The sequence below is a fragment of the Apteryx mantelli genome, chromosome 39 (assembly GCF_036417845.1).
Source record: "Apteryx mantelli isolate bAptMan1 chromosome 39, bAptMan1.hap1, whole genome shotgun sequence".
Classification (NCBI taxonomy): Eukaryota; Metazoa; Chordata; class Aves; order Apterygiformes; family Apterygidae; genus Apteryx; species Apteryx mantelli.
Window position 1 is genome coordinate 440,495 of NC_090016.1, and position 14,549 is coordinate 455,043.

General features: G+C 58.1%; 1 gene segment (V, D, J or C); it reads left to right on the forward strand.

Moving 5' to 3' along the window:
- Positions 1–5,860: 5,860 nt before the first annotated feature.
- Positions 5,861–6,435, forward strand: LOC106498851 (immunoglobulin heavy variable 3-23-like). The segment is given in 2 exon segments: positions 5,861–5,912; positions 6,089–6,435. Coding segments are annotated over 2 exon segments (399 nt in total).
- Positions 6,436–14,549: the final 8,114 nt, after the last annotated feature.

Consider the following 14,549-nt stretch of genomic DNA (forward strand, 5'->3'; position numbering starts at 1 on the left):
CTTGAGGCTGTTCATCTGCAAGGAGAGCGTGCTCTGGCCGTCATCCCTGGAGATGGTGAAGCGCCCTTTCACCGCATCCGCGTAGCCTGTACTACCACCGCTGTTAATAACTGCGACCCACTCAAACCCCTTCCCAGGCGCCTGCCGGACCCATTCCATGTAGAAGCTGCTGAAGGTGAATCCGGAGGCCTTGCAGGAGAGGCGGAGGCTCCCGCCGGGCGGCTGGAGGCCCCCTCCGGCCTCAATCAGCTGCACGTCCGCCCGCAGCCCTGGGGAGAGGCGAGAGAAGAGCAGAGGAGATGAGTGGGCGGCAGTGGCCAGAGCCAAGTGGAGGCCCTGGGCTGCTGGTGCTGGAGTCTGTTGGAGTTGTGTCTCCTGCAAGGGAACCAGATTCACCTTCAGCAGCTCCTACATGTACTGGATCCAATAGGCACCCGGGAAGGGGGTCGAAGCTGTCGCACTTATTAGCAGCACTGGTAGTAGTACATGGTACCTGAATGCGGTGAAAGGGCGCTTCACCATCTCCAGGGACGACGCCCAGAGCACGCTCTACCTGCAGATGAACAGCCTCAAGACCGACGACACCGCCACCTACTACTGCGCGAAAACAGATAGTAGTGGTGCTGGTGGTGGAGACCCAGTTGGCCAATACCATTACTCAGCCACTCTCAATCATCTTGGACAGCTCATGGCCATGAGCACTCGTGGGTGCATCCCATCAGGGCCTGGACCTCAAACAGGGTCTCCACCACTCCAACCATAAGCACCAGCACCTTTCGTGCAGTAGTAGGTGGCAGTGTCGTCGGTCTTGAGGCTGTTCATCTGCAGGTAGAGCGTGCTCTGGGCATCGTCCCTGGAGATGGTGAAGCGCCCTTTCACCGCATCTGGGTACCATGGACTACTACCACCAGGGTTAATAACAGCGACGAACTCGAGCCCCTTCCCAGGTGCTTGCCGGATCCAGAACATCCAGTGGCTGCTGAAGGTGAATCCGGAGGCCTTGCAGGAGAGGCGGAAGCTTCCACTGGGGGGCTGGAGGCCCCCTCCGGCCTCGATCAGCTGCACGTCTGCCCGCAGCCCTGGCCACAGACAAACCCCTCCATGCCCAACTCCATGGTTTCCCCCCTGATGGGGATCATTGCTGCACCTACAGCAGCTTCACCATGATCTGGATCCTACAAGCGCCTGGGAAGGGGCTCGAATACATCGCATATATTAGCAGCAGTGGTGGTACAGGCTACGCAGATGCAGTGAAAGGGCGCTTCACCATCTCCAGGGACGACGCCCAGAGCACGCTCTACCTGCAGATGAACAGCCTCAAGACCGACGACACCGCCACCTACTACTGCGCCAAAAGTTCTAATAACTGTTGAGGTAGAGACGGCGTTGTGGCCAGAGCCCTGATCAGATCGACCCACCAGTGCTGAGGGGGCTGACTGACGCCATTACTACATTGCTCTCCATCAGCCTTGCAAGGTCATGGCCATCAGGAGAGGTGACCGAGACCCGGAAGGAAGCAAAGGTCCCTCCAGGCTTCCAAAAGGGCAGGGAGGAAGAGTCGGGGACCTCCAGGACAGTCAGCCTCACCTGCGCCCCTGCACAGGTGGTGGAGCAGCTCATCCTGGACATCATCTGGGAGTTGTCCCTGGAGATGGTGAAGCGCCCTTTCACTGCAGACCCGTAGTATGTGCTACTACCACTGCTGCTAATAAGAGCGACAGCTTCGAGCCCCTTCCCAGGTGCCTGTCGAATCCAGTACATGTGGGAGCTGCTGAAGGTGAATCCGGAGGCCTTGCAGGAGAGGCGGAGGCTCCCGCCGGGCGGCTGGAGGCCCCCTCCGGCCTCGCTCAGCTGCACGTCCGCCCGCAGCCCTGGGGAGAGGCGAGAGAAAAGCAAAGGAGTTGAGTGGGATGGCGGTGGCGGAAACTGGAGTGGCCCGGCATGGGGCTGGCCCCGGGGGCAGCCAGGCACTCAGACCTGAGTGGAGGTCCTGTGCCACTGATGCCAGAGTCTATTGGATCTGCATTTCCTGCAAGGGAATCAGCTACACCTTCGGCAACATCCACATGCAATGGGTCCGACAAGCACCCTGGAAGGGGGCTCAAGCTCGTCACGAGTATTTATGGCAGTGGTAGTTATACAGAATACGCGGATGCGGTGAAAGGGCGCTTCACCGTCTCCAGGGACAACGCCCAGAGCACGCTCTACCTGCAGATGAACAGCCTCAAGACCGACGACACCGCCACCTACTACTGCGCGAGAGCAGCTAGTGGTTATGGTGGTGCTCGTGGTGCAGATCCTCTTTGAGGCCAGGCAAAATCCTCATCAAGTGATTCCCCCTGCAAGGCATGAGGCAGCAGTGCCTGCAAGAGCACAGCACCACTATCGTCCACTGGAGACCCAAAGGCAGCGATTCCAGCCCCAAAAGAGGCGGCGGCGCCAGGAGTCCCTTATGAGCGGAGCTGCATGCAAATCCCGGCTGCACGGTGCCTTCAAATGCCGCCAGCTCCGCCGTGCTGCCACCACCGCTCCCGGCACCCACCGCCCCTCCCGCCCCGCCACCATGAGCCCTCGGCTCCGCAGCCTCGTCCTCCTCCTCCTCGCGGCCCTGCCAGGTAGGGCCCCTTCCCCCGCCGGCACCCGCCATCCCCGGGGGGCTCCCCCCGGCCGCGGGCACCTCCGCTCGGGTCCGGGCGCCCGGCCACCCCCGGGACCGGCCCCGAGTCGGGCCACTCCGGCTGCCGACTGCCACCCCGCTCATCTCCTCTGCTCTTCTCTCGCCTCTCCCCAGGGCTGCGGGCGGACGTGCAGCTGAGCGAGGCTGGAGGGGGCCTCCAGCTGCCCGGCGGGAGCCTCCGCCTCTCCTGCAAGGCCTCCGGATTCGACTTCAGCAACTTCGGCATGGAATGGGTCCGGCAGGCGCCCGGGAAGGGACTTGAGTGGGTCGCGGGTATTACCAGCAGTGGTAGTGCGTACTACGCGGATGCGGTGCAAGGGCGCTTCACAGCCTCCAGGGACAACGCCCAGAGCACGCTCTACCTGCAGATGAACAGCCTCAAGACCGACGACACCGCCACCTACTACTGCGCGAAACGAGCTGATAGTAGTGGTGCTGGTGGTGGAGACTCAGTTGGCCAATACCATTACTCAGCCACTCTCAATCATCTTGGACAGCTCATGGCCATGAGCACTCGTGGGTGCATCCCATCAGGGCCTGGACCTCAAACAGGGTCTCCACCACTCCAACCATAAGCACCAGCAGCTTTCGCGCAGTAGTAGGTGGCGGTGTCGTCGGTCTTGAGGCTGTTCATCTGCAAGTAGAGCGTGCTCTGGCCGTCATCCCTGGAGGCGGTGAAGCGCCCTTTCACCGCATCCGCGTAGCCTGTACTACCACCGCTGTTAATAACTGCGACCCACTCAAACCCCTTCCCAGGCGCCTGTCGAATCCACCACATCTGGAAGCTGCTGAAGGTGAATCCGGAGGCCTTGCAGGAGAGGCGGAGGCTCCCGCCGGGCGGCTGGAGGCCCCCTCCGGCCTCAATCAGCTGCACGTCCGCCCGCAGCCCTGGGGAGAGGCGAGAGAAGAGCAGAGGAGATGAGTGGGCGGCAGTGGCCAGAGCCAAGTGGAGGCCCTGGGCTGCTGGTGCTGGAGTCTGTTGGAGTTGTGTCTCCTGCAAGGGAACCAGATTCACCTTCAGCAGCTCCTACATGTACTGGATCCGGCAGGCACCCGGGAAGGGGGTCGAAGCTGTCGCACTTATTAGCAGCACTGGTAGTAGTACATGGTACCTGAATGCGGTGAAAGGGCGCTTCACCATCTCCAGGGACAACGCCCAGAGCACGCTCTACCTGCAGATGAACAGCCTCAAGACCGACGACACCGCCACCTACTACTGCGCGAAAACAGATAGTAGTGGTGCTGGTGGTGGAGACCCAGTTGGCCAATACCATTACTCAGCCACTCTCAATCATCTTGGACAGCTCATGGTCATGAGCACTCGTGGGTGCATCCCATCAGGGCCTGGGCCTCAAAAAAGGGTCTCCACCACTCCAACCATAAGCACCAGCACCTTTCACGCAGTAGTAGGTGGCGGTGTCGTCGGTCTTGAGGCTGTTCATCTGCAGGTAGAGCGTGCTCTGGGCATCGTCCCTGGAGATGGTGAAGCGCCCTTTCACCGCATCTGGGTACCATGGACTACTACCACCAGGGTTAATAACAGCGACGAACTCGAGCCCCTTCCCAGGTGCTTGTCGGATCCGGAACATCCAGTGGCTGCTGAAGGTGAATCCGGAGGCCTTGCAGGAGAGGCGGAAGCTTCCACTGGGGGGCTGGAGGCCCCCTCCGGCCTCGATCAGCTGCACATCTGCCCGCAGCCCTGGCCACAGACAAACCCCTCCATGCCCAACTCCATGGTTTCCCCCCTGATGGGGATCATTGCTGCACCTACAGCAGCTTCACCATGATCTGGATCCTACAAGCGCCTGGGAAGGGGCTCGAATACATCGCATATATTAGCAGCAGTGGTGGTACAGGCTACGCAGATGCAGTGAAAGGGCGCTTCACCATCTCCAGGGACGACGCCCAGAGCACGCTCTACCTGCAGATGAACAGCCTCAAGACCGACGACACCGCCACCTACTACTGCGCCAAAAGTTCTAATAACTGTTGAGGTAGAGACGGCGTTGTGGCCAGAGCCCTGATCAGATCGACCCACCAGTGCTGAGGGGGCTGACTGACGCCATTACTACATTGCTCTCCATCAGCCTTGCAAGGTCATGGCCATCAGGAGAGGTGACTGAGACCCGGAAGGAAGCAAAGGTCCCTCCAGGCTTCCAAAAGGGCAGGGAGGAAGAGTCGGGGACCTCCAGGACAGTCAGCCTCACCTGCGCCCCTGCACAGGTGGTGGAGCAGCTCATCCTGGACATCATCTGGGAGTTGTCCCTGGAGATGGTGAAGCGCCCTTTCACTGCAGACCCGTAGTATGTGCTACTACCACTGCTGCTAATAAGAGCGACAGCTTCGAGCCCCTTCCCAGGTGCCTGTCGAATCCAGTACATGTAGGAGCTGCTGAAGGTGAATCCGGTTCCCTTGCAGGAGAGGCGGAGGCTCCCACCGGGCGGCTGGAGGCCCCCTCCGGCCTCGCTCAGCTGCACGTCCGCCCGCAGCCCTGGGGAGAGGCGAGAGAAAAGCAAAGGAGTTGAGTGGGATGGCGGTGGCGGAAACTGGAGTGGCCCGGCATGGGGCTGGCCCCGGGGGCAGCCAGGCACTCAGACCTGAGTGGAGGTCCTGTGCCACTGATGCCAGAGTCTATTGGATCTGCATTTCCTGCAAGGGAATCAGCTACACCTTCGGCAACATCCACATGCAATGGGTCCGACAAGCACCCTGGAAGGGGGCTCAAGCTCGTCGCGAGTATTTATGGCAGTGGTAGTTATACAGAATACGCGGATGCGGTGAAAGGGCGCTTCACCGTCTCCAGGGACAACGCCCAGAGCACGCTCTACCTGCAGATGAACAGCCTCAAGACCGACGACACCGCCACCTACTACTGCGCGAGAGCAGCTAGTGGTTATGGTGGTGCTCGTGGTGCAGATCCTCTTTGAGGCCAGGCAAAATCCTCATCAAGTGATTCCCCCTGCAAGGCATGAGGCAGCAGTGCCTGCAAGAGCACAGCACCACTATCGTCCACTGGAGACCCAAAGGCAGCGATTCCAGCCCCAAAAGAGGCGGCGGCGCCAGGAGTCCCTTATGAGTGGAGCTGCATGCAAATCCCGGCTGCGCGGCGCCTTCAAATGCTGCCAGCCCCGCCGTGCTGCCACCACCGCTCCCAGCACCCACCGCCCCTCCCACCCCGCCACCATGAGCCCTCGGCTCTGCGGCCTCGTCCTCCTCCTCCTCGCGGCCCTGCCAGGTAGGGCCCCTTCCCCCGCCGGCACCCGCCATCCCCGGGGGGCTCCCCCCGGCCGCGGGCACCTCCGCTCGGGTCCGGGCGCCCGGCCACCCCCGGGACCGGCCCCGAGTCGGGCCACTCCGGCTGCCGACTGCCACCCCGCTCATCTCCTCTGCTCTTCTCTCGCCTCTCCCCAGGGCTGCGGGCGGACGTGCAGCTGAGCGAGGCCGGAGGGGGCCTCCAGCCGCCCGGCGGGAGCCTCCGCCTCTCCTGCAAGGGAACCGGATTCACCTTCAGCAGTGTCAGCATGTTGTGGATCCGGCAAGCGCCTGGGAAGGGGCTCGAGTACGTCGCGGAAATTAGTGGCAGTGGTAGTAGTACAGCCTACGCAGATGCGGTGCAAGGGCGCTTCACCATCTCCAGGGACGATGCCCAGAGCACGCTCTACCTGCAGATGAACAGCCTCAAGACCGACGACACTGCCACCTACTACTGCGCAAAATGTGCTGATGCTTATGGTTATGGTGGTGGAGACCCTGTTTGAGGTCCAGGCCCTGATGGGATGCACCCACGAGTGCTCATGGCCATGAGCTGTCCAAGATGATTGAGAGTGGCTGAGTAATGGTATTGGCCAACTGGATCTCCACAACCAGCACCACTACTATCTGTTTTCGCACAGTAGTAGGTGGCGGTGTCATCGGTCTTGAGGCTGTTCATCTGCAGGTAGATCGTGCTCTGGGCGTTGTCCCTGGAGATGGTGAAGCGCCCTTGCACCGCAGACACATAGTCTGTACCACTACCAGTGCTGCTAATAACAATGACAGCTTCGAGCCCCTTCCTGGGTGCCTGTCGGACCCATTGCATGGTGAAGCTGCTGAAGGTGTAGCCGGTTCCCTTGCAGGAGAGGCAGAGGCTCCCGCCGGGCAGCTGGAGGCCCCCTCCGGCCTCAATCAGCTGCACGTCCGCCCGCAGCCCTGGGGAGAGGGGAGAGAAGAGCAGAGGAGATGAGCAGGGCGGCGGTGGCGGTGGCCAGAGTGGCCCAGCTTGGGACTGGCCCTGGGGGCGGCTGGGCACCCGGAGCCAAGCGGACTCCCTGTGCGACTGATGCCGGAGTCTGACGGATCTGCATCTCCTGCAAGGGAACTGGATTCACCTTCAGCAGCTCCTACATGCTCTGGATCCGGCAGGCGCCCGGGAAGGGGCTCAAGTTCGTCGCGGCTATTAGCAGCACTGGTAGTAGTACATACTACGCGGATGCGGTGAAAGGGCGCTTCACCATCTCCAGGGACAACGCCCAGAGCACACTCTACCTGCAGATGAACAGCCTCAAGACCGACGACACCGCCACCTACTACTGTGCGAAAGAAACTGGTGCTGGTCGGGGTGCTGTGCTTGTGAACACCATGTTGTGGCCAGGGCCCTGATGCAATGCACCCACCAGTGGCAGATGGCATTGCTAGGTTGCTCCCCATCATCCTTGCGAGGTCATGGCCATCAGGAGAGGCGACTGAGGCCCAGAAGGAAGCAAAGGTCCCTCCAGGCTTCCAAAAGGGCAGGGAGGAGGAGTCGGGGACCTCCAGGACAGTCAGCCTCACCTGCGGCCCTGCACAGGTGGTGGAGCAGCTCATGCTGGATACCACCTCCAAGCACGTGAAGGACGAGAAGGTGCTCAGGAGTGGCCAGGCTGGGTTCCCCAAGGGGAAATCATGCTTCACCAACCGGTGAGGCCCCTCAGATGGGTTGAGTGGCTGGGGAGATGAGGGCAGAGCAGTGGCCGTGGTCTCCCTGGACTTCAGCAAGGTTTTGGGCACTGTCTGCCATAACACCCATGTGGTCAAGCTGGGTCAGTGGGGGCTGGAGGAGCGGGCAGTGAGGTGGACTGAGAACTGGCTGCACGGCCAAGCTCAGGGGGTTGTGACGGGTGACGCAAGGTCTAGCTGGAGGGCAGTAGCTAGAGGTGTCCCATGGGGGGGGGGTCAATGCTGGGACCTGCCACTCTTGCAGCACTGCTGCCCTTGTGCCTTGTGGGGTAATCACTTGATGGGGATTTTGCTTGACCTCAAGAGGGTCTCAACCAGCATCACCACAATAACCAGCACCGGCACTTTTCACGCAGTAGTAGGTGGCGGTGTCGTCGGTCCTGAGGCTGTTCATCTGCAGGTAGAGCGTGCTCTGGGCGTTGTCCTTGGAGATGGTGAAGCGCCCTTGCACCGCAGATGCGTACCATGTATTGCTGCCATCGCTGCCAATATCCGCGACAAACTCGAGCCCCTTCCCAGGCGCTTGTCGGATCCAGAGCATGTTGAAGCTGCTGAAGGTGAATCCGGTTCCCTTGCAGGAGAGGCGGAGGCTCCCGCCGGGCAGCTGGAGGCCCCCTCCGGCCTCGCTCAGCTGCACGTCCGCCCGCAGCCCTGGGGAGAGGCGAGAGAAGAACAGAGGAGATGAGCGGGGCGGTGGCAGTCAGAGCCAAGCGGAGGTCCTGTGCCTCTGATGCCGGAGTCTGTTGGAGCTGCATCTCCTGCAAGGGAACTGGATTCACCTTCAGCAGCTCCTACATGCTCTGGATCCAGCAAGCACCCTGGAAGGGGCTCGAGTGGGTCGCAAGCATTAACACCGGTGGTAGTTGGACAGGCTATGCGGATGCGGTGAAAGGGCGCTTCACCATCTCCAAGGACAACGCCCAGAGCACGCTCTACCTGCAGATGAGCAGCCTCGAGACCGACGACACCGCCACCTACTACTGCGCGAAACCAGCAGATGGTGATACAGACCCTGTTTGCGGTCAGAAAAAAAACCTGTCCAGGGGATTTCCCCCTGCAAGGCAGGAGGGCAGCAATTCCTGATTGCACCACCAGGACGCCGGCATCCTTCTCTGCAGAGATTCTTTGCCCTCTGCCCATCTCTCTGCCCTGTCTAGGTCCCTCTGAACAGCAACAAAGGCCTCTGGGGTATCAGCCATTGCTTCCAGTTTGGCATCAGCAGACTTGCTGAGGGTGCCCGCTGTCCCTTCATCCAGGTCAGGGATGAATAAATTGAACAGGATTTGACCCAGCATCAACCCCTGAGGGATACAGATAGCTAGAGGCCTCAGGGAGACCACAGCCACTGCTCTGCCCTCATCTCCCCAGCCACTCATCCCATCCAAGAGGGCTCATGGGTTGGTGAAGCATGATTTCCTCTTGGGGAACCCAGCCTGGCCACTCCTGAGCACCTTCTCATCCTTCACGTGCTTGGAGGTGGTGTCCAGCACGAGCTGTTCCACCACCTGTGCAGGGGTGCAGGTGAGGCTGACTGTCCTGGAGGTCCCTGACTCTTCCTCCCTGCCCTTTTGGAAGCCTGGAGGGACCTTTGCTTCCTTCCGGGTCTCAGTCGCCTCTCCTGATGGCCATGACCTTGCAAGGATGATGGAGAGCAACGTAGTAATGGCATCAGTCAGCCCCCTCAGCACTGGTGGGTCGATCTGATCAGGGCTCTGGCCACAACGCCGTCTCTACCTCGACAGTTATTAGAACTTTTGGCGCAGTAGTAGGTGGCAGTGTCGTCGGTCTTGAGGCTGTTCATCTGCAGGTAGAGCGTGCTCTGCGCGTTGTCCTTGGAGATGGTGAAGCGCCCTTTCACTGCATCCACGTAGCTTGTACTACTACCACTGCTGTAAATACTCACGACCCACTCGAGCCCCTTCCCAGGCGCTTGTCGGATCCAGAGCATGTAGAAGCTGCTGAAGGTGAATCCGGTTCCCTTGCAGGAGAGGCGGAGGCTCCCGCCGGGCAGCTGGAGGCCCCCTCCGGCCTCAATCAGCTGCACGTCCGCCCGCAGCCCTGGGGAGAGGCGAGAGAAGAGCAGAGGAGATGAGCGGGGCGGCGGTGGCCAGAGCCAAGTGGAGGCCCTGGGCTGCTGGTGCTGGAGTCTGTTGGAGTTATGTCTCCTGCAAGGGAACCAGCTTCACCTTCAGCAGCTCCTACATGTACTGGATCCGACAGGCACCCGGGAAGGGGGTCGAAGCTGTCACTCTTATTAGCAGCACTGGTAGTAGTACATGGTACCTGAATGCGGTGAAAAGGCGCTTCACCATCTCCAGGGACAACGCCCAGAGCACGCTCTACCTGCAGATGAACAGCCTCAAGACCGACGACACCGCCACCTACTACTGCACGAAAGCAGCTAGTGGTTATGGTGCTGGTGGAGACCCTGCTGTGGCCAGGGCCCTGATCGGATGCACCCACAAGTGCATCGAGAGGTGCATCCAGACCCTCAGATGAACAGCCTCAAGACCTGCTGGAAAGCAAATCTGCAGAGAGGGACCTGGGCATCCTGGCGGTGCAATCAGGAATTGCTGCTGTCATGGCTTGCAGGGGGAAATCCCCTGAATATGCTTTTTTGGCCCACAACCAGCATCTGTATCACCATCTGCTGCTTTTGCGCAGTAGTAGGTGGCGGTGTCGTCAGTCTTGAGGCTGTTCATCTGCAGGTAGAGCGTGCTCTGGGCGTTGTCCTTGGAGATGGTGAAGCGCCCTTTCACCGCATCTGCGTAGTCTGTTCTACTACCATCTTTGTAAATACCCGCGACAAACCTGAGCCCCTTCCCAGGCTCATCTCAACTCCTTTGCTCTGCTCCCACCTTCCCCCAGGGCTGCGGGCAGACGTGCAGCTGATCGAGGCCGGAGGGGGCCTCCAGCTGCCCAGTGGGAGCCTCCGCCTCTCCTGCAAGGCCTCCGGATTCACCTTCAGCAGCCACTGGATGTTCCGGATCCGACAAGCACCTGGGAAGGGGCTCGAGTTCGTCGCTGTTATTAACCCTGGTGGTAGTAGTCCATGGTACCCGGATGCGGTGAAAGGGCGCTTCACAGCCTCCAGGGACAACGCCCAGAGCACGCTCTACCTGCAGATGAACAGCCTCAAGACCGACGACACCGCCACCTACTACTGTGCGAAAGGTGCTGGTGCTTATGGTTGGAGTGGTGGAGACCCTGTTTGAGGCCCAGGCCCTGATGGGATGCACCCACGAGTGCTCATGGCCATGAGCTGTCCAAGATGATTGAGAGTGGCTGAGTAATGGTATTGGCCAACTGGATCTCCACAACCAGCACCACTACTATCTGTTTTCGTGCAGTAGTAGGTGGCGGTGTCGTCGGTCTTGAGGCTGTTCATCTGCAGGTAGAGCGTGCTCTGGGAGTTGTCCTTGGAGGTGGTGAAGCGCCTTTTCACTGCAGACCTATACCATGTGCTACCACCACCAGGATTAATCTATGCGACCCCCTCGAACTCCTTCCCAGGCACCTGCCGGATCCATCCTATGCCAAAGCTGCTGAAGGTGAATCCGGTTCCCTTGCAGGAGAGGCGGAGGTTCCCGCCGGGTGGCTGGAGGCCCCCTCCGGCCTCGCTCAGCTGCACATCCACCCGCAGCCATGGGGAGAGGCGAGAGAAGAGCAGAGGAGCCCGGGAAGGGGCTCCAGGCGTGGGGCCGCTGCAGCGATACATTGTGATACATTGTTGCACCAAGCGACACATTGTTGCACCGAGTGACACTGTTGCAGAGAGCGCAGCAACCCCAGCTCCGGGACTGCAGCGGTTTCGGGGGCACCGCGAGCAGCCCCCAACCTGGGGCCGAGGGCAGAGGAGGGCGCAGACCTCACTCTGCACTGTGCAAATTAATTCAGTGCAAAACAAGGTTGTTTTTTCTAATTTTTTTTGCAACAAATGGCCGGGTCGGCGCCGAACCGAGGCAAGCTCACACTGCGGCGTGAGCAGGGAGGCGTCGCGCTTCGCCGCTGGGTTGAGTCACCCACCAGCCGCTCGTCAAGGCTCCCCTCGTTTGCCTGCGCATCCTGCCACCCATCCCCTCATTTGCACGCTGGCCTACGCAAATTCCCGCCTTCGCGGCTCCACCGGGATTTGCGCCTCGGCGTCCAGAGCAGCGCCTAAGCCCCCTTCCTGCCAGCGGCGCTGGTGAGCAGCTCTGCAGCCGCACGCCTTCATTTTCCCCCCAAGCCTTTCCTTATTCCTCCCTTTTAGCCCCTAAAAAGAAAGCAGGAGTTGCCTACTCCGAGGGGGAGCCATAAATGCAAGTGGAAGCCAAAAATGCAATGCGTTTGAGGGGGTTTGGGAAGCCTTTTGAATGCTCTGATGAAATGAATGCATGCAAAAAACAACCCCCCCTTTGCTAGTTTTAGGGTGGGCTACGTGATTTGAGTGCAACATGCCCAGCTCCATGCCCAGCCTGGCCCGAGGTTCCTCAGTGGTGCAATTTCACCGTATGCACCTGGATGCCTTAATGCGCAGGAAAAATGTGCAGGAAAGATGCACAGGAAAGATGCACCAACACACGACCCTTGCAAAATCTGGCCGTGTTCACTGTGGTGCCGGCTTAAAACATGGATTTGCAATGGGAGGCTTTGCAATTCCTCCCAGGTGCTGCAGGTGTTGCTGCACCACCTGGAAGGACGAGGGTGCCCGCATCGTTTCGGGCAGCCGGGTAAATACCCAGGCCCAAAATCACACTTCCATTAATTGCATTTCATGCAACTGTGCAGTGCAGGGGATGTTGCACCGGTGCAATGTGGTTGCATGCAATGCATGGTGCACTGAGCCTTTAAATGCCCTTTTTTCCCCCCACTTTCCTCCCCAAAACTTGTGGGGGGGTGTTAGCGGAGACGGGGTCCTTGTGGCCTCCTTCCTATTTAATAACCGTATTTGGGGGGGGGGGAAATCTGCCCCCAGATTAATTAAGCCTTTAACATTAACATTGAGCTGGCCTCCATCAGGGTTTTCCCTCGTGCAAAAATCTTGTGTTTAAATTAAGTAGGAACAGGCGGCTTTGGAGGGAAATATAGTTAATTATGGGCTGCCTGGAAAGCCTGAATTCAGGCAGGCAGGGAATAGGTTGGGCAGTTTTAGGTGCAAGCCAAAAAGGTAATAAATGCGAGAAAGCTCTGGGCAAGAAAAGGAGGGGAACGGCCCCGTTGCTGTGCAGACCTGCCCCCAAAACACAGCAAAAAGCTGGCAACGTCCCCCAAATTCATCCTGGTGGGGGCAAATTTCCAACTTCGGCCCCAGGCGCATGGGAATGATGTTTTTTCCCACCTGGCCTTGTTCCCTGCCCTTTTTGCCCCAAATTACTTGTTGCACCCCATGCTCCACATTAACCCCCCAAGCAGGTGCCGGAGGGTAATTTCGGGGTGCTTTTTGCAATCCTCGTTCAGCTCTCGTTATGCAAACGGGCCAGAACAGACCTGAAAGCAGCAGCTGGCGCTCTCAGATTCGCGTCCTATTTTCGCCCTCATCTTCCCCTGAAACGGGGGAGAAAAGGCATTTTGACCAAAACGCGCGGGTGCAAAGCGGCGGGGGAAGCTGCTACAAAGACGCCAGTGTCCAGCCCAAATAAAATCTAAATTACGGGAAAAATGCAAGGTGCAATTAACCCACCCCACACCAGGATTTTTTTTAGCCCCAAGATACGGTGTGACGCTCAAAAGTATTTTGCAAAAATGATTGCTTTGGCCAGGGAATAAACAGCTAAAGGCAGACATGTCCCATGTGCAGTGATTGCGCCAATAAATATATTGTGCTCGCCAAGCTATTAAATAGCAGATTTTGCAATATATCCTGTAGGGCCTCCGGCGCCTCCACTGTTGTGGCAATTGAATATGAACAGCTTGCAAAAAAAAACAAAAAAAAACAAAAAAAACTGCAAAATTTGCAGTGTGGAAAGAGAAAAACGCGGGCACAAAGCGCAACATAAAGCCAGAAACCTAATTGCTGCAGGAGCCGGCGTTGCAGGGAGTGCAATAGGGTTGTCCAATTTAGGGGGGGTTCTGCCTAATTTCTGCACCCTCGGTGTGCTAAAATGATCATTTTCGCCGCCAGGCCGGGCCAAAGCAGCACTCACTTATTTTCAGGATTCTTTCTGCCGAAAATGCTCCTTTTTTTGGTTTTCCCTCCAAACACCTGAATTCAAATTTTCTGCGTTCTGGTAACTCGGAGGTGGCAGCAAGGGGGGTCGGGGGGGCCTTTCGCCAGCTGCTGCCCCCGAAAATGGCAGCTGCTTTCACCCAGGCCCCAATTAAAATATCCTTCCCGAAAGCAGGGGGCGGCAGGGGCAATTAGTGCTATTTCGGTTTTAGCAGGAATAATTTTCAGAGACGCTTGCAAAAATAAAAAAATCAAAATAAATCAAAATAAATAAATTAATAATAATAATATTAATAATAATAATAAAACCCAAAACTGATAAAGAGGCAACATGCAACTTGCAATAGGGAAAATGGGTGATTTTATTTTTTGCATTTTTTTTTAAATAAATGTTGCAATTTCCGTGATAATGCAGGGTAATATTAAGCTGTAGAAAAGCAGGTTTGGTGGGGATGAGAGGGGCTGGGAGACATTTTTTTTCAGGATGCAAAAGCTGTTGCAGGGAGCAAAGAGCGTGCAGCAAAGAAGGACACGGCACCTGTGATCCCCCCGTGTTCACTGAGGGTTTTGCAAAAATAACCCTTTTTTCACAAAAAACCCACCCTTTTTGGAAAAAAAAGAATTAAAATAAAATCTCGCTCTCTTGGCGTGCCTTGAGAAGAAAAAAAGTGAATTAAAACCCCATTTCTTCCCAGTGCACCTTGCAAAAAAAGCAAATTGGCAATGCTGTTCTTTTGCTCTACTTTACAA